Raw genomic sequence first — 19,852 nt, 5'->3', positions numbered from 1 at the left:
GTTTTAATTTGAGTAATTAATTAATAAACGTGTTTAATTTTAGTCTTTTTTTTATCGAAACACTTTGCGCAAATCTCAAAGACTTCCGCTTTCCGTCCCGCCCTCTTTGGAAGAATAAAGTGCTGATTGGCTGATCGCGGTTGTGCCCGGCCGCGCTATTGGTGTGGTTGGAGGTGGTGGGCGTGCCCTCGGCGTGGCAGTGGGCGGGGTCTCAGGGCGGCGCAGAGGAACAGAGAGCGAGAGGGAGAGAGAGCGCAGAGAAAGACGGTAAATACCCCTAAACCTCCCTCCTATCCACCCGACCCTCCATCCCCGACTTACACAGACCCCCGGCTGCGGCCCGGGTTCAGCTGCTGTGGGTAAACTCAAGCGAACGACATGTTTACGGCGCGTGTAGCCGGTTAGCTTGCAGGCTAGCGGCAGGATGTGGCGGAAGCTGCGTTAGAGCTGCAGGTTGTGTCACTAAACTGATCCGGGTTTCTGACAGAGTTCTTCACTTTAACGCCCAGTACCGAGCCACAAACCCAGTACAGCGGGCTAACCCGGCGTGCACTGGTTACCCGATGTCAAACGTACAGCCTGCAGCGCGCTGTTTAGGGTCTACAGTGATGTTGTGGAGCTTCAGCTGGGAGACACGAATCATTTCCCTGAACCGAGCCGTGGCGCGCGCGCACACACACACACACACTCACACACACACACACACACACTCATACACACACACACACTCATACACACACACACACACACACACTCATACACACACACACTGGATTCATATTGTACTCGCAGTTCAATTCATACTGGATTCACACTGTATTTACACTGTGTTTACAATTCATACTGGATTTTCACTGTGTACCCACGTTTTACTAGATTCACTCTGTATTCATACTGGATTCACAGTGTATTTACACAGTGCATACACTTCATACTGGATTCACACTGTATTTACACTGTGTTTACAATTCATACTGGATTCACACTCTATTTACACTGTGTTTACAATTCATACTGGATTTTCACTGTGTACCCACTTTTTACTAGATTCACTCTGTATTCATACTGGATTCACACTGTATTTACACTGTGCATACACTTCATACTGGATTCACACTGTATTTACACTGTGTTTACAATTCATACTGGATTCACACTCTATTTACACTGTTTACAATTCATACTGGATTTTCACTGTGTACCCACTTTTTACTAGATTCACTCTGTATTCATACTGGATTCACACTGTATTTACACTGTGTATACACTTCATACTGGATTCACACTCTATTTACACTGTGTTTACAATTCATACTGGATTTTCACTGTGTACCCACTTTATACTGGATTCACTCTGTATTCACACTGGATTCATACTGGATTCACAGTGTATTTACACAGTGTATACACTTCATACTGGATTCACTCTGTATTCACACTGGATTCATACTGGATTCACAGTGTATTTATACTGGATTCATTCTGTATTCCCACTGGATTCATATTGTACTCGCAGTGTATTCATACTGGATTTACACTATCTTTACACAGTGTATACACTTCATACTGGATTCACACTGTATTTACACTGGATTCATATTGTACTCGCAGTGTATAGTGATACTGTGACACAGTGATACTGTGTATACACTTCATACTGCATTCATTCTGTATTCACACTGGATTATTTTTTTCCCCCACAGAGTATTCATACTGGATTCATGCTGTATTGATACTGTGTATACACTTTATACTGGATTCATTCTGCATGCATACTGGACTCATATTATATTCATTCTGCATTCACAATGAATTAATACTGGATTTCCAGACAGTCCTTTTACTAATTTGGGCTGCCTCAGAGTGTTCAGATAGGCATGTCCAGCTTGTTTAATAATATAATAATAAAGTGTAGATCTCTCTGTCTACGCACCACACAATTACACAAACACACTCTGACTACATAAACCAGACAATGGAGAGACAATAATAATAATAATATTATTATTAAAACAACAATGATAAAATAATCAGACACCATATAGAGGCATGTGAAAACTGGTTATTCTGTAGAAACAATATCCTTATGGCCAACAAGAGACTTGACTGCATTCATTCTGCAATATTAATATTATTATTAATAAGAATAATAATAAGCCTTACCAAGATGAGACAGAACTGATTTAACTACATAAATAAAATGATCATACTTATTATCCATCTTTTCTGATCTTTAACCTCTGCATGCTGGTTTCCAGATGGCTGCGATTCGTAAGAAACTGGTGATCGTTGGGGACGGAGCCTGTGGGAAGACGTGTTTGCTGATTGTGTTCAGTAAAGACCAGTTTCCAGAGGTCTATGTACCCACAGTGTTTGAGAATTATGTTGCAGACATCGAGGTGGACGGCAAACAGGTGAGTATGTCCGGACATCAGTGTCAACACCTCAGGTTAAGACCTCCGGGTTTCACAGTCTCTCTGTTCGCCAAAAGTGTTTTGGAGAGACAGGACAGGACAGAGGGAGGGGGACATTTTTACATGTATTCATACAGGTCTACATAGCTGAACCTCTCCTGATCTCGTCAGCTTTGTTCCTCCATTGTGATACAACAACTTTCCTTCTTTATGATTCATATGAGTCAGACTTGATCAATAACTGATAAACAAATCAGCTTACAATCGTCTTTCACCATGTCAGTGTGTCAGTATCCACTATGAATTATTAAGTGTCTACTGTAAATGATTGCAGATCCACTATAAATAAATTTGTATCCACTATGAATTATTCAATATCCACTATGGATTATTCAGTTTCCGCTATGGATTATTTAGTATCCACTATGGATTATTCAATATCCACTATGAATTATTCAGTTTCCACTATGCATTGTTCAATATCCACTATTGATTATTTAGAATATACTATAGATTATTTAGTATCCACTATGAATTATTCAGTATTTACTATGGATTATTCAGTTTCCGCTGTGGATTATTTAGTATCCACTATGGATTATTCAATATCCACTATGAATTATTCAGTATCCACTATGCATTGTTCAATATCCACTATTGATCATTTAGTATATACTATAGATTATTCAATATCCACCATGATTTTTTCTGTTTCCACTATGAATTGTTCTGTATCCATTATGGTTTATTTTATATCCGCTATAGATTATTCAGTATCCACTATGAATTATTCACTATTTACCAATTGATATTTACAACTTAATCTGTTCGAATCAGGCAATCCAAAGAAAGCTTTTGTTAGAGTTATCACAGATTTTTCAGTATCTACTATAAATGATTAAGCATCCACTATGAATTACTGCGTATACAGAGGTGTGGATGTAGATACAGAGCTTTAGAGTTTTAGGATGTTCTTGTTCTGGTATCAGGTGGAGCTGGCGCTGTGGGACACGGCAGGACAGGAAGATTACGACAGGCTGAGGCCGCTCTCCTACCCAGACACTGACGTCATCCTCATGTGCTTCTCCATAGACAGCCCGGACAGCTTGGGTGAGAATCCGTCTTACTGACCCTAAACCTCACTCCAGCATTCTGAGAGATGAGCGTGACTCCAGTCTTTACACACTGCCATTTAGCTCAGATAATTATTATCGACTTCATGCGCATTCTTGAGGCTGGTTTGGGTTTAGGTCTTATCTTTACTGTTCTGTCTCACCGCAGAGAATATTCCAGAGAAATGGACCCCAGAGGTGAAGCACTTCTGCCCCAATGTGCCCATCATCCTGGTGGGGAACAAAAAGGACCTTCGCAATGATGAACACACGAGGCGAGAGCTGGCCAAGATGAAGCAGGTCTGCAGACACACTCCAGCATCTCCTCAGGAGACGTCTGGGGAAACTAATCACACTTTAATTGAGCTTAATTCGGCTAGGCTGAGAAGATGACCACAGGCCAACAGAAGGCACTGCTGGGTCTGTAGTTCTGCTTTATGTGGTTATTGACTGTTTCCTTTTTCATTCCTCTGAAATCAGGAGCCGGTCAAAGCGGAGGAAGGGCGAGACATGGCTAACCGCATCAACGCCTCCGGATACCTGGAGTGCTCCGCCAAAACTAAGGACGGTGTGAGGGAAGTGTTTGAGATGGCCACCAGGGCGGCGCTGCAAGCCAAGAAACGTAGCAAGAAGAATGGCTGCGCTCTACTATAGAGGAACAGGTTATGAGGGAGCGGGGAGGGAGCGGGGAGGGGGAGGGAGACCAAACTAGGCCGCAGAGGAAAAAAAAGAGAGAGAGAGAATGACCGGGAGGAAGGGAGGGAGGCCGGCAGTGCCCTCTAGTGTTAGATAAGCATCGGGAGACTGAGGGAGGGTAATTTTTACAAAAGCAGGCCAAAGGACCGAAACTTAGCGGGAAAACAGTAAAAAGGGACCTCAAATTTTTTGCTGTCAGTCCATTCTGAGATCAGGATTAGCCGTAAGCCTTTGTAGTGTAGTGGTCATAGTTCAGGTCAGGAAATGTGAGCTTGGTCAAGTTCATCGAGCACGGACAGCGATTTCAGGCTCCGCCCACAAATAAGGTCCTCTTTTGTAGCTACTGGAAAAATTCAATTTAAAATAACGAGAAACTGAATCTCGGTTTATTCCACAACACCTACATTTATTAATATTCATTTGAGGGTGATATTAGTTTGGTAACTGTGTTTAACATTAAAGCTGAATTAATAAAAAAAAAACACACTCCACATGAACACTACCAGAGCAAAAGTTTGGTTCTCTTTTTAGGACATTTTAGAATAAAAATGAAGATTAAAAAAATATGAAATTAGTCTTGGACTGTTAAACCTCTACAATAGAGCTTGTCAGTGATTGGCTGAAACTCGATTAATTCATAATTAATTCATAATAAGACATAATTAATGCAGTTCCAAATGTCTTTGATTTAATAAAAGATCCAGTCAGATGCTGTCAAACTTTTCACGGGAACATTTATATACAGTTAACATGATATACAGTCTCTCATTAGGGTGAATATTAATAACGCTCTAAATGTAGGTATTGTGATATACACTGAGGAGGCGGAGCTACAGTCTCTCATTAGGGTGAATATTAATAACGCTCTAAATGTAGGTATTGTGATATACACTGAGGAGGCGGAGCTACAGTCTCTCATTAGGGTGAATATTAATAACGCTCTAAATGTAGGTATTGTGATATACACTGAGGAGGAGGAGCTACAGTCTCTCATTAGGGTGAATATTAATAACTCTCTAAATGTAGGTATTGTGATATACACTGAGGAGGAGGAGCTACAGTCTCTCATTAGGATGAATATTAATAACGCTCTAAATGTAGGTATTGTGATATACACTGAGGAGGCGGAGCTACAGTCTCTCATTAGGGTGAATATTAATAACGCTCTAAATGTAGGTATTGTGATATACACTGAGGAGGAGGAGCTACAGTCTCTCATTAGGATGAATATTAATAACGCTCTAAATGTAGGTATTGTGATATACACTGAGGAGGCGGAGCTACAGTCTCTCATTAGGATGAATATTAATAACGCTCTAAATGTAGGTATTGTGATCTACACTGAGGAGGCGGAGCTACAGTCTCTCATTAGGGTGAATATTAATAACGCTCTAAATGTAGGTATTGTGATCTACACTGAGGAGGCGGAGCTACAGTCTCTCATTAGGGTGAATATTAATAACGCTCTAAATGTAGGTATTGTGATATACACTGAGGAGGAGGAGCTACAGTCTCTCATTAGGGTGAATATTAATAACGCTCTAAATGTAGGTATTGTGATATACACTGAGGAGGAGGAGCTACAGTCTCTCATTAGGGTGAATATTAATAACGCTCTAAATGTAGGTATTGTGATATACACTGAGGAAGCGGGGCTTCAGTCTCTCATTAGGGTGAATATTAATAACGCTCTAAATGTAGGTATTGTGATATACACTGAGGAGGCGGAGCTACAGTCTCTCATTAGGGTGAATATTAATAACGCTCTAAATGTAGGTATTGTGATATACACCGAGGTGTGAATGGGATTTTACTATTTTTACTAGAGCTTGTCCAACCGAGTAACAGGAGCTATGAAAGAAAACATTTGTGGGCGGAGCCTGAACAGATCAAATGCTGAATCTGAGATGACTCCTTTTCATACGATGCCCACCGGTCAGGGTGCAGGTTTTGTGTACTGTATAGGCGGAGTCATATCTGATTCAGCCGCTGCCTCAGTCGAGGCCTTGCTCCCAGGGACCCAGTGCATCGTTTTTGGGTGGTTGTTTTTTTTTTTCAGATTATTTGCTGTCTGTCAGCTGAACTGCTGCTGTCCTGTGTGTGTCCATCTCCTCCCCCAGCAGCAGACACACTAACCCTGTCAGTTAAAGCGATAATTTGGCGAATACTGCAAATGTAGTCAATCAGCCAAGCTGTTTGGTGCTTCTTTAGTTCTAGACTGGAGTTACGAGGCCTTGTAGCATCAGTGTGACCCTAAAGAAGCACCGAACACTTGAGACACCAGTTTGAGACACCTGATTTGGCTAACTAAGTACATTAAACTGTGCAAATTTGATTATCAGCCAAACTACCACTTTAACAGACCCCTCTCTAAACCCCTCCAGTGTAACGCTGACAGTTGAGTCACTGGTTAAAATCGTCATCAGTCTTCTACGTCTCAAATGCGATTTTATCTTATGTAATGTATCTCGTACACTTTTGCCTTTGCCTATAAATCTCAGAGTGCGACGCATTCAGCCGTAACGATACTACCGCTTTACCCTCGTGGCTGTTTTATATGCTCGTTTATTGTATTGTAATTTTATAAAGGAAAACTTCAGGTCGATCAGCTCCATCGAAGCTCAAAACTCCAACTTTAAAAGGCTGCAGTCATGCAGACGGTCAGTCACTGTTGGGTTAATGTTCTATTTCTCCTCATTTCAGTTCCTCTGGTGTTGGTGCCAGTTTTTTTTAAAGATGTGATAAACATATTTCTTTAGTTCTCTAAAAAGAAAGAAGAGAAAAAACAAACCCCCTGATGTTGGGCTTTCTTTTACTGTACCCTGTGCTTCAGCAGTACGCAGCACGCTGTACGCTTTACCGGTTTTGTGGCGTTCTACTGGCTTGTTCTGTTTCATTTTCACTTATGTTAAATAAACAATGTTAACTTAGATCTTACATTTTAAAAGAATGAGGACAAAAAGTTAGAAACACGATTTGAAAACAGCTGTTTTAATGCCATATCATACAAATGCAAGCAATTTCTGATGAGATTCTGCATTACGCTGTCGGGAAAAAGCCTCTGATGCATAAATAATCTTTTGTACACGAGTGCATCTCTGGATTTCGACAAAGTTGTTTTAAAGTCTGAGAAAAAAATAAAAGTTGTTATAGGGAAACTCTCCCTGTGGTGTTTGTTCATGGCTCAAATGTAAACATGTAGATGTAAAAGGAGTGTACGAGTTCTCTCTCTCTTTCTCACTCTCTCTCTCTCTCTCTCTCTCTCTCTCTCACACTGGTGTTTTCTAAAGTTGTAGTGTTTCCAGTTTGGGCCACGACTGCAGAGCACGGTTCTGTGTCATAATGCTCTGTGCAAGCCAGCGACAAACTCCTGATAGTACGGCTCTGAAGGAGAGATACAGAAAAGCAAGACAAAGTCCCAGTGGATGAATTGTTAGTGGGAGATGGGCGATACAGTGAGCCTGTCAAACAGCTGAACTATTCAGATCCACTATGAGTTATTTAGTATCTAGTGTGAATTATTCATTATCCACTATTGATTATTCAGTAATGTTCTTTATCAACTACTATGAACTACAACAATATCCGCTATGAATTATTCAGTATGTATTAACTATTCAGTATCCACTATGAATTATTCATTATGTACCATGCATTATTCAGTCTCCAGTATGAATTATTCAATACCTACTAGTTATTGAGCAACTACTATGAATTATGCAGTATGTATTATGAACCATTCAGTATCTGCTATGAATTATTCAGTAACTGCTAGAAACTATTCAGTACCCATGTTATTTAATCAACTACTATGAACTATAACAATATCCACTATTCATTATAAAGTAACTGCTATAAATTATTCAGTACCTACTAGTTATTGAGCAACTAGTATGTATGTAAAGTATGCAGTCTGTACTATGGATTATTCAGTACTTAAGAGTTATTTAGTAACTGCTATGAATTATTCAGTATCTGCTGCAGGTGGGTTGGATGGGTCTGGTTCTGGAGTTGGTGCTGAGTTCTACAGGGTGATGGGTTCACATGTATGAATAAAAGTAGGAAGTGAAAATCAGGTTATGTCTGTGCAGGACTCACCTGAGTCAGGCTTGATGACGGAGTGTCTGATGAGGAAGTCCAGCACCACCATGGCACAGTTAGGCTTAAACTCCTCACTCACAAGCAGCTCTTTCACCTACACACACACACACACACACACACACACACAGTACATTTCATACAAACACAATGGAGTATACAGTTTGTATAGATCAGCACATATGTAGAGATGTTTGAAATGAATGGTTCCTGAAAGCGAGAACGTGCTAATAACCTTTAACCTTTTTTCAGATCAATAAAAGGTGGATGTTTACCATCTTTCTCTATAAGGTACTAGCAGACGCTGTAGCTTCTCTATAAGGTACTAGCAGACGCTGTAGCTTCTCTATAAGGTACTAGCAGACGCTGTAGCTTCTCTATAAGGTACCCAGTAGACGCTGTAGCTTCTCTATAAGGTACTAGCAGACGCTGTAGCTTCTCTATAAGGTACCCAGTAGACGCTGTAGCTTCTCTATAAGGTACTAGCAGACGCTGTAGCTTCTCTATAAGGTACTAGCAGACGCTGTAGCTTCTCTATAAGGTACCCAGTAGACGCTGTAGCTTCTCTATAAGGTACTACTGGATGTTATCTTCACTATACGGTATCAGTAGATGGTGTACCTTCTCTATAGGGTAATAGTAGAAGTCCTGCACCTCTCCATCCCCAATCTTTGGCTTAAAGTCATTAGGCAGCTCCAGATCAAACACAAATTGGCACTCAGGGAAAACTCCATCTTTATCTTCATATGTGTAGCTGCAGACAGAGGAGAACATCAGCAGGACAGAATCAAATCCATTATGAAAATAATTAGCATTGATTCATCCAATTTCACTTCACTCTGTAGCAGGGTTCTTAACAAACATGTTCTAGATTAATTTACGACGCTGGACATCAAAGTGTGTAAATGCATAAAACCATTTATTACAATCCAGAAAATGGAAAATGTTGACTATGTGGACGGAAATGAGCGGCCTGTGGGGTCTTTATTCCGATGCAAGCTTTGTTTAGAAGGGATTTAGAAGGTGATGTACCTGATGGTTCCTACAGGTGTCGCTCTCTCTGACAGTGAAGGAGGGACACACGCCTCCTCTTCACACTCTTTCACCAGAGTGTGTTTAACACTACATCCTGCAGCAAGACCTCCAGCTGCCTGCACACACAGTATCACCGAATTCAAAGGTCAAATATATCAAATATGCACTATATGTCCACATGTTTGTGGACACTCTTTCTACTCAACGCATTCAGCTTCTTTAAGTTGCAACCATTGCTGACACAGATGTGCAAATGCACACACACACAGAGCTTGTCTTGCCTGTAGAGAAGTACTGCCAATAGAATAGACTCAACATGACCCTATTGGCTCCATGCTGCCTAATGCCAGGCGTGGACTAGAGGAATTGAGGAGCTGTGGAGCAGTGGAGGAGCTGTGTTCTCTGGAATGATGGTGGAGGAGCTCCATCCAGTACTTTTGGGATGAGGTGAGGTGGTGATCATCCATCATCCAACATTATGACTTCCCTAACGCTCTTTTTGTTGAATACAGTCAAATCCTCACACCAATCTTTCTCCAAGATTCCTCTACTCTGGACAGTAGAGACAGTTATTCCAACAAAAGCAGGATCAACTCTAACTCTTTAATACCCTTGATTTCAGAAGAAACTGCAATCAGTCGTATGCAGAGGTTTATGTACTCTGGTTCAAATGGTTCAGGTTGCAGATGTTCTTAACTTAAATATGAAAATCTTTCTGCACTAAACAGTGTTTCTATTTGTTTATTTACTGAATGTAAACCACGCCCCCAGCCTGTGTGTGTGTACTGCATGAGAAACTCAGTAAATAAACAGTAAGGCTGATGTGATTAGACCAGGAGTGCACATTTTGCACACGACTTCATGAATGCAGATGTCTTACCAGGTTGTCCAGTTTTCCAGGGTAAGTCTGTTTAGTTTTTGACCTCCTCGCCACCCACATGCTCAGATGTCCACTTCCATCCCGACTGAAGCCGTTAACATGGACACCGTAACGTTTCACTCCAAACAGACCTGAAAGCAGAAATGCACCATTATAACTCCATGTCCCCCAGTGCTGCACGCATGGACCCCCTTCCTGACTGCCTACATTTGGGATCAGGTGGGTAACCAGTAGTGATGGCATGTCAACTCCACATCGCGTCAACAGAAGTTAACAGTGCGCCGTCCACCGGCCTCGCCCAGCACCGCTACTGCAGTGTTAACGCACAGGCCGCCTCACGCAGCAACACTACTGAGCCCATCAGCGGTACCGGTACCCTTAGCTACTGGGCTGAACAGCATTAGCAATGTGGCGATGGGGATCGCCGGCCTCGTCCAACATCGCTACCGCACCAACCGTGGGCCTCTCGCAGCATCGTTACCATGGCGCCCAACATTGTTTCCGGTTTGCCTCATTATGGCGTTATAATTGTGGCACTAGCACTGCTACCGCATTGCTAACATGGCGTTAGCATCGTTACCGTGCCGCCCACCGGCCTGACCAGCACCGCTAACACAGCATTAGTCACAAGCCATGTTGATGAGGTCCAGGGCCCTTCACATCTAAACACTAAGAAAATCTGGGGTCTGCAGCTTGAGGGCAAGGCTGGGGTCCTATAGCAGGCAGGGTCACTAGGCCTGCCTGATTCTTCTTGTTTTTATTTATTTAGCCTTTAATTAATTACTTTTTAATTTTTTTTCTTAAATAATTTTTCTGTTGTTGGTTATTCTCTAAACCATTTTGCTTTTCCATCTTCTCTAATTCTCTAATAAATGAAATGTGTTAATTTAGCTTTAACAGATCCAACAGTAATCTGAATTTAGCCGCTCTCTGTGTACACCGGAGTGGAAAGTAATTATTAATTAATAATAAAATTCTAAATAATCGTCCACTAATCACCTCCTCTGAATCTATAATAGACTTTTTTAAGTTTGATGAGTAAAACATATGTTCTAGGTTTCTTGCTCAGGCCCTCGTGTCTCAGAGCTATGGCTGGACACAATAATGGAAACACCTGATCAGCCATGCGACAGTATGGTATTTAAAAACTGGGATGGAAATCCTGCTAGTGTGTGTGTGTGTGTGTGTGTATATATGTGTGTGTGTGTGTGTGTGTGTATATGTGTGTGTGATAAACTCTTACTTGTTGCAGCTCTCTCCATGTGCATCAAAGGAGCGTCACAATACCTCGGCATCACTGCGTATTTCTACAAGACAAAACACACATTTATCAAACTAACGAAGATCTGATGGAGGAGCTCTGAGAGACCGGCTGAGAGACCGGCTGAGAGGCCGGCTGAGAGACCGGCTGAGAGACCGGCTGAGAGACCGGCTGAGAGACCGGCTGAGAGGCCGGCTGAGCGTTTTGGGGGCGTGTCTCCAGAGATGAGATTGGTGACAGTCTAAGTCCAGTGTTTGTTAGCAGTGTTAGCCTAGCCTCTCCTGTTGTAAACTAAAGAAGCTCACGTCAGATCCCGACCACGTCTCGACCGATCGGCTGAACCGGGATCAGTGATCAATCATGAGAGTTTCGCTGCTGACTGAACTGCTCCTTTAACACTGCAGAGCTTCCTGTGGAACCGGCCTCAGGTGTTCTCAGGTGTTCTCAGGTGTTCTCACCTCGTCCCTCCAGCCTTTCAGACAGGTGAAGGACCCTCCAGCCCTCAGCTCCTGCAGGACAGCCTCCAGAGCATCTGACCTGCTGTCTGAAGAGTCTAGCTTGGGGCACAGAGACACAGCGCCCCCGTGTGGAGGGCAGAAAACTTCAGGGAATCTGCCCAGGACGGACACCACGTTCGGGGGGACCCAGCCCACCTGCTGCCCCCCAATCTCGAACCGCAGACACGTTTCTATACTGGATCCTGGAAGAAACGGACCAACAGTGACGGTTAAAACACACACACACACACACACACACACACACACTCTGAACTGGAGGAGGTGTTATACACAAACAGACCCGGTAAATGAAAGCTGTTCATCCGGCGCAGGAGCTGCAGAACTCGCTCGGACCACGGGTTCATCCTAACTGCAGGTTCTGTGATTATGGGTTCTAAGCAGACCAGAACTGGACTATCGTTTATTTACTGCATCGTCAGACTCCTGTAACTCAACTCATGGTAGACGCCATGTTCAACGTTCGAGCTCCTGATTGGTCTAAATTCTGTGGCAAGAACTGAGACCACAGCTGCACTTCAGCCGCTTCACCAAATGGTGGCGACAAAGCGCAGTTCATATTTACTCCTATATCAAATATCAGAATCAGAATCTAAACTAATTCAAATATAAACAGATTAATAAAAGTCTTTTTATTATAATGTTACAAGTAATTTGGTGTAACATTTTAAATAGTAAGTAAGTGTATAAATTGAGTTTCACTACTTCAGTTTTCTCCTGTTTACCTCAGATTTCTTTACTTTACCTCAGTTTCTCCTGTTTACCTCAGATTTCTTTACTTTACCTCAGTTTTCTCCTGTTTACCTCATATATCTTACTTTACCTCAGTTTTCTTTTTTTATCTCAGTTGAATTGACCTCGGTTTTCTCAGGTTTAGATGAGAGAATTCTGTTCATTTAGGTAAAATCCTGTTTTCTGATAGTTAAAAGCTGTTGGCTGTGTTATAGCTAGGTTTCTGTACAGATTTTTACCTTAAACTAATGTTGATTAAAAGAGCAAACACTAGTTAACTAGCTAAAATCATGAATCTAACGCTAGCTAGCTATCATAGCTAGCCAGCAGTTATAGCTAGCCAGCAAGCCGACTACATCTTTAACTAACTACATCATCAGTGAAAACAGGCTCTAACTATACAGGCTCATATTTATCAGCTGATTAATCTTTGCAGTGTTTTCTGTTTTTTGGACAAATATTATTTTAAATAAGCTTTTGAAATGTGGCTAGCTAAAGTTAGCTAACTAGTGATTGGTAGCTAGCACAGACGTTAGCTAGATGGGGCTGTAGACTTGCTGCTGCTAGAATTATAGCTTTAATAGCTAGGTTTAATAATCTAAAAACAACCTGTAATAATTCATGAAGTAAAACAATTATAAATGTAGCTAAGATACAATAATTGCCTTTATAAATGCCTGAAAATTTAGAAAACAGCAATGTATGTATGTATTCATGTTATTAGCATTAACAATATATTTATAATAAAAAAAAGATACAGAGAAATTAAATGAGCTTTGGGAATTATTCTTATTTGTTTGGCGTTCCAGTTATGTTAAAAATGTGTGAATTAATGTTAAATTTAGTCTTTAAGTAGTCCTGAAGCGATATTGTACAAGGTATTATTAATAACTTATTCATATTGAGCAGGTACAGGTGCTCTGTGCCCTTTTCTGTCTCAGCTGATGATAACAGGGGAAAAGTGTTAGAGGTTTTATTAGACTGAATAAAAATGATCAATTTAAAATCCATATTTTTAGATTGAATTGTTTCCAGTAAACAGCAGCAGTGCACATCTGCATGGATCAGGGCACGCTTGTGTAATGGAAAGGCTGGCACTTGATTTCATGAAATTATCACACAAAACTCACCTGTAGTCCTGCGTCATTAAATCAGACAGATGTGCATGTTTTATGCAGCTTTCTAAAGAAGATTTTTAACAAGATCTGCACAGATATCAAAATCAGTGATGTGTATTAAATCCTTCAGATCCTCATCAGCATCCATGGTGAGAATGATGTGTCTGTAGGCGAGTTGCCATAATGGAGACCCAGGCTGCTTACAGGTGGGTCACAAAGCTTTATTATTGGGTTCACATGCAGGAAAGTCCAAAAATGTTCCTTACATTAAAAACACTTTAATAGGACTCTGATTGGCTGGGTAGTCAACACAAACTCCCCCAAATTATTATTATTATTATTATTGTTTTTATTATTTTTATTCCACCACCAGCTTTCCTCATTGGAAGTCTTTAGTATTTCTTTCCAAAAGCATCCCAATATGTTTTCGGGGTATAAGGGGTAACAAGGAGAGGGGAGGGGGGCAATCATGGGGATGAGGGGGAAAGAAACATGAAGACAAACAGCATAACAAACTAAATCAATAAAAACAAACGAACTAGAGAACAAACAATGGATCAGACATAAAACAAACGATGAAGGGAACGATATAGTGTATATCGATATATTATTGTATTGTTGTATATCGATATATTATAACGATATATTGCTCACATATATAATTCTTGGTTGTTGGAATTGTGTTTAGGTTTGTGTGTGTGTGTGTGTGTGTGTGTGTGAATAGGCTTGTCAAATTAAAATGTTATGGACTGTATATTGTCTGAGAACAGATATACAGATATACTGATGATATAATCACATAAATTGTTTTGCCTATCAAAACGTATAATATTTTGTATTAAAGAATGTGTATGGAGGCGCTGTTATTAATGCACTGATCCTTTTGCGCACTGCACTGCTTTTCTACACAGTAGATTGCACTGCTATTCACAGACTCGAGCCTCGTCTCCGACAGAGAGCAGACGCGAGAGCAGACGCGAGAGCAGAATAGTGCGACTGGCTAAAATACTGGTGAGTTCATTTTTATGTAAACAAACACACAAGTAAACACAACAGGAAATATCGAGCTCTGAAAAATCACATGTCCATATATTGCACAATAAATTAATAATGTGATTATTGTGACAGGCCTGTGTGTGTGTGTGTGTGTGTGGGGGGGGGTGTATGGTCTGTGGACTGGTTCTGTTACATCTTGTGCTCTCATTCTGGTTCTGGTTTTATTAGGGGTGTCCAGACTAGGTCTGGGGTGGTGTTGTTTTTGGGGGTTATGGTGGGTTTTCCATTGAGATAAAATAAGTCTTTTAGCATTAGATATCATCACAGCGTCACTCAGACGTTTGTGCAGTGGCAACACCTGCTGCTAGAATTATGTACAATTTTTACACAAAAACGTTATTTTGTGTTTATTTATTATGATATTTTATGTTTTTTTTGTTGTTGGTGCTGTTTGACGGTTTGGGTTCTGGTTCTGGTTCGGTTTCTGGTTCTGTTTTTGGTTCTGTTTCTGGTTCGGTTTCTGGTTCGGTTTCGGTTTCTGGTTCTGTTCTTGCAGACATCTCTGCTTATTCACTTTCTCTTTTTAAACACTGCAGCAAGTCTTTTCCAGAAGCTCCTCTTCCCCTTCTTCTTCTTCTGTTCCACATTCTCCATGGCCTTCTCCTGCTGCTCTGTGCTTTGCTCCCCAGCCTCTTTCTCCTCCCTCTCACGTCCTTCTTTCTCATTCTCACTCATGAGAGCACTGGAGCTTCCCTTCGTCTTGTCCTCCACCCCCTCTATGGCCTTCTCCTGCTGCTCTGTGCTTTGCTCCTCAGCCTCCTTCGCTCCCTCCTCCTCCTCGCTCGTCCTCTGGAGAGCTGACTTCTGCTTCAGTTCCTGCATGAGCTTCTGCTTCTGCAGCACCACTAGAGGAAGAGCTAAGAGGAACTTATCCTCCCTCTCCCTTACTGCCTTCTCCAGTGGCTCGCTCATCACCTCGTTCAGCCGTCTCAACTCCTTCAGCTTCTGCTTCATCAGGCACTCATATGCGGCATTTGTTTGACGAGTGTTAGCCTGGACCTTGTCTGAAGTTTCCATGACGTTCTTCACCTTCTCTGATAGTTCCCTCAGCTTCTCTCTGCTCCTCTCGAGCTCTTCCTCCTTCCTCTCCAGCTCATCCATCAGCTGCTTACTGTCCTCCTCGAGATTCTGGATGCGTTCATTCAAACCAGAGATCATCTCTTCTTCTTCATCGTCCTCTGGATCTTCTTGGGCCAGTGTTTCCAGAGCCTTTCTCACCTTGTCCATCCATTCGGTGTTTACTACGATCTGCCCTTCTTGCTCTGTGTTTCTCCGGCCTCGCACCTTCAGCCAGTCTCCTTCTTCTGCCTTCCCCTTCTTCTCCATCTTCTGAGTGGCCAGCGACTGCTTCATGCAGCTGATCTCTCCCTGAAGCCTCCTCCATGCTGCCTGGAGTTTCTGGTCGCTGCTCATCTGAGAAATCCTGTAGTTCAGGTAATCCATGTCTGCTCCCGTACCTCCTCTCTGATCCTTCTTCATGACTGCAATACACTTCCTCAGCATGTCGTCAGAGGTCCTGCACCCTTGAAGGGCTGGAGCAGAATGGTCAGGGTCTGCTCTACAGCCTCTATTTATACACAGGCTCCAGGGTGGTGATGTCACAGGGCCATTATGACATCATCACCTGTAAAGCAGCGTTCCTAAAAACTAGGCACTCTGAGTTTGGATGGCAGTTAGAACACTATTCACTGGCCAATTTATCAGAAACACCTGCTATCTTGTGCTTCCACTCACTGGCCACTTTATTAGGAACACCTACCTTGTGCTTCCACTCACTTGCCACTTTATTAGGAACACCTGCCTTGTGCTTCCACTCACTGGCCACTTTATTAGAAACACCTACCTTGTGCTTCCACTCACTGGCCACTTTATTAGAAACCCCTACCTTGTGCTTCCACTCACTTGCCACTTTATTAGGAACACCTGCCTTGTGCTTCCACTCACTGGCCACTTTATTAGAAACACCTACCTTGTGCTTCCACTCACTGGCCACTTTATTAGAAACAAACACACACACACACACTCTGAACTGGAGGAGGTGTTATACACAAACAGACCCGGTAAATGAAAGCTGTTCATCCGGCGCAGGAGCTGCAGAACTCGCTCGGACCACGGGTTCATCCTAACTGCAGGTTCTGTGATTATGGGTTCTAAGCAGACCAGAACTGGACTATCGTTTATTTACTGCATCGACAGACTCCTGTAACTTAACTCATGGTAGACGCCATGTTCAACGTTCGAGCTCCTGATTGGTCTAAATTCTGTGGCAAGAACTGAGACCACAGCTGCACTTCAGCCGCTTCACAAAATGGTGGCGACAAAGCGCAGTTCATATTTACTCCTATATCAAATATCAGAATCAGAATCTAAACTAATTCAAATATAAACAAATTAATAAAAGTCTTTTTATTATAATGTTACAAGTAATTTGGTGTAACATTTTAAATAGTAAGTAAGTGTATAAATTGAGTTTCACTACTTAAAAATATTTTACACCACAGCTGAATGCTTACTGGTGAAGTTAAATTCATGATAGTAAAATATACTTCCACTTTTATCTCTTACAATAAGACTGATTTGGTGTTTCTAATAAAGTGGCCAGGGAGTGGAAGCACAAGATAAGGCTTTCTAATAAAGCACAATACTCTTCTCAGTAAGTGATCAGACAATCTGCTCTCACCGCTGAAGAAGCTGGTGCTCCACAGTTGGTCATGACGATACCGTTGCCTATAAAGCAGCATTTTTAGCGTTAGGGATTTTAAGCGTGGAAGGACACACATCTCTATTACACACACGGTTCTTTATAGAACCAAAAGTGGTTCTTCCTCAGCTAACAGGGAACGTTCCCACAACTTCCACTATCATTATCTAAAAGTTCTCCCAATGCGAGCTCTGCTGCTAGGAGAAGGTAATCCATTTCTCACAGTCTGGCCCATTTACAGTAGTGTTTTCAAGAGTACAGAGGTTTGGCAGCTAAATAGTGCAGAACCCATTTGCTCCAATTTTCTCTGGCTTATCAGTTTTCTCCTGTTTGCCTCAGATTTCTTTACTTTACCTCAGATTTCTTTAGTTTACCTGTTTTCTCTTGTTTACCTCATATTTCTTTAGTTTACCTCAGTTGTCTTTACTTTACCTCAGTTTTCTCCTGTTTACCTCAGATTTCTTTACTTTACCTCAGTTTCTCCTGTTTACCTCAGATTTCTTTACTTTACCTCGGATTTCTTTACTTTACCCCAGTTTTCTCCTGTTTACCTCAGATTTCTTTACTTTACCTCAGATTTCTTTACTTTACCTCAGTTTTCTCCTGTTTACCTCAGATTTCTTTACTTTACCTCAGTTTCTCCTGTTTACCTCAGATTTCTTTACTTTACCTCGGATTTCTTTACTTTACCCCAGTTTTCTCCTGTTTACCTCAGATTTCTTTACTTTACCTCAGTTTCTCCTGTTTACCTCAGATTTCTTTACTTTACCTCGGATTTCTTTACTTTACCCCAGTTTTCTCCTGTTTACCTCAGATTTCTTTACTTTACCTCAGATTTCTTTACTTTACCTCAGTTTTCTCCTGTTTACCTCAGATTTCTTTACTTTACCTCAGTTTTCTCTTGTTTACCTCATATTTCTTTAGTTTCCCTCAGTTGTCTTTACTTTACCTCAGTTTTCTCCTGTTTGTCTCAGATTTCTTTACTTTACCTCAGTTCTCTCCTGTTTACCTCAGATTTCTTTACTTTACCTCAGTTCTCTCCTGTTTACTTCAGTTTTCTCCTGTTTACCTCAGATTTCTTTACTTTACCTCGGATTTCTTTACTTTACCCCAGTTTTCTCCTGTTTACCTCAGATTTCTTTACTTTACCTCAGTTTTCTCTTGTTTACCTCATATTTCTTTAGTTTACCTCAGTTGTCTTTACTTTACCTCAGTTCTCTCCTGTTTACCTCAGATTTCTTTACTTTACCTCAGTTTTCTCCTGTTTACCTCAGATTTCTTTACTTTACCTCAGTTTTCTCTTGTTTACCTCATATTTCTTTAGTTTACCTCAGTTGTCTTTACTTTACCTCAGTTTTATCCTGTTTGCATCAGATTTCTTTACTTTACCTCAGTTTTCTCCTGTTTACCTCAGATTTCTCCTGTTAACCTCAGATTTCTTTACTTTACCTCAGTTTTCTCCTGTTTACATCAGATTTCTTTACTTTACCTCAGTTGTCTTTACTTTACCTCAGTTTTCTCCTGTTTACCTCAGATTTCTTTACTTTACCTCAGTTTTCTCCTGTTTACCTCATATATCTTACTTTACCTCAGTTTTCTTTTTTTATCTCAGTTGAATTGACCTCGGTTTTCTCAGGTTTAGATGAGAGAATTCTGTTCATTTAGGTAAAATCCTGTTTTCTGATAGTTAAAAGCTGTTGGCTGTGTTATAGCTAGGTTTCTGTACAGATTTTTACCTTAAACTAATGTTGATTAAAAGAGCAAACACTAGTTAACTAGCTAAAATCATGACGCTAACGCTAGCTAGCTATCATAGCTAGCCAGCAGTTATAGCTAGCCAGCAAGCCGACTACATCTTTAACTAACTACATCATCAGTGAAAACAGGCTCTAACTATACAGGCTCATATTTATCAGCTGATTAATCTTTGCAGTGTTTTCTGTTTTTTGGACAAATATTATTTTAAATAAGCTTTTGAAATGTGGCTAGCTAAAGTTAGCTAACTAGTGATTGGTAGCTAGCACAGACGTTAGCTAGATGGGGCTGTAGACTTGCTGCTGCTAGAATTTTAGCTTTAATAGCTAGGTTTAATAATCTAAAAACAACCTGTAATAATTCATGAAGTAAAACAATTATAAATGTAGCTAAGATACAATAATTGCCTTTATAAATGCCTGAAAATTTAGAAAACAGCAATGTATGTATGTATTCATGTTATTAGCATTAGCAATATA

The 19,852-nt window shown here is 41.1% G+C and overlaps 2 protein-coding genes across 2 annotated transcripts; one reads left to right on the top strand and one right to left on the bottom strand.

Annotated features, from left to right (window-relative positions):
* Positions 1–186: 186 nt before the first annotated feature.
* rhoaa (ras homolog gene family, member Aa) lies at positions 187–7,380 on the top strand. Its single transcript, XM_072681268.1, has 5 exons — positions 187–267; positions 2,259–2,414; positions 3,404–3,524; positions 3,696–3,826; positions 4,007–7,380. Exons 2-5 carry the CDS (start codon positions 2,259–2,261, stop codon positions 4,178–4,180), a joined length of 582 nt encoding a protein of 193 aa, XP_072537369.1. The 5' UTR covers positions 187–267; the 3' UTR covers positions 4,181–7,380.
* Positions 7,201–12,466, bottom strand: tpk2 (thiamin pyrophosphokinase 2). The gene is made up of 8 exons (XM_072681267.1): positions 12,295–12,466; positions 11,955–12,196; positions 11,479–11,542; positions 10,236–10,366; positions 9,353–9,471; positions 8,942–9,074; positions 8,321–8,417; positions 7,201–7,606 (listed from the first exon to the last, which is right to left on the bottom strand). The coding sequence occupies exons 1-8, from the start codon at positions 12,356–12,358 to the stop codon at positions 7,560–7,562; spliced, it is 897 nt and encodes a 298-aa protein (XP_072537368.1). The 5' UTR covers positions 12,359–12,466; the 3' UTR covers positions 7,201–7,559.
* Positions 12,467–19,852: the final 7,386 nt, after the last annotated feature.

This window comes from Salminus brasiliensis, chromosome 6, assembly GCF_030463535.1.
Source record: "Salminus brasiliensis chromosome 6, fSalBra1.hap2, whole genome shotgun sequence".
NCBI classification, from domain to species: domain Eukaryota; kingdom Metazoa; phylum Chordata; class Actinopteri; order Characiformes; family Bryconidae; genus Salminus; species Salminus brasiliensis.
Note: the sequence above shows the minus strand (reverse complement) of the source record. Positions and strands in the feature narration are given on the sequence as shown.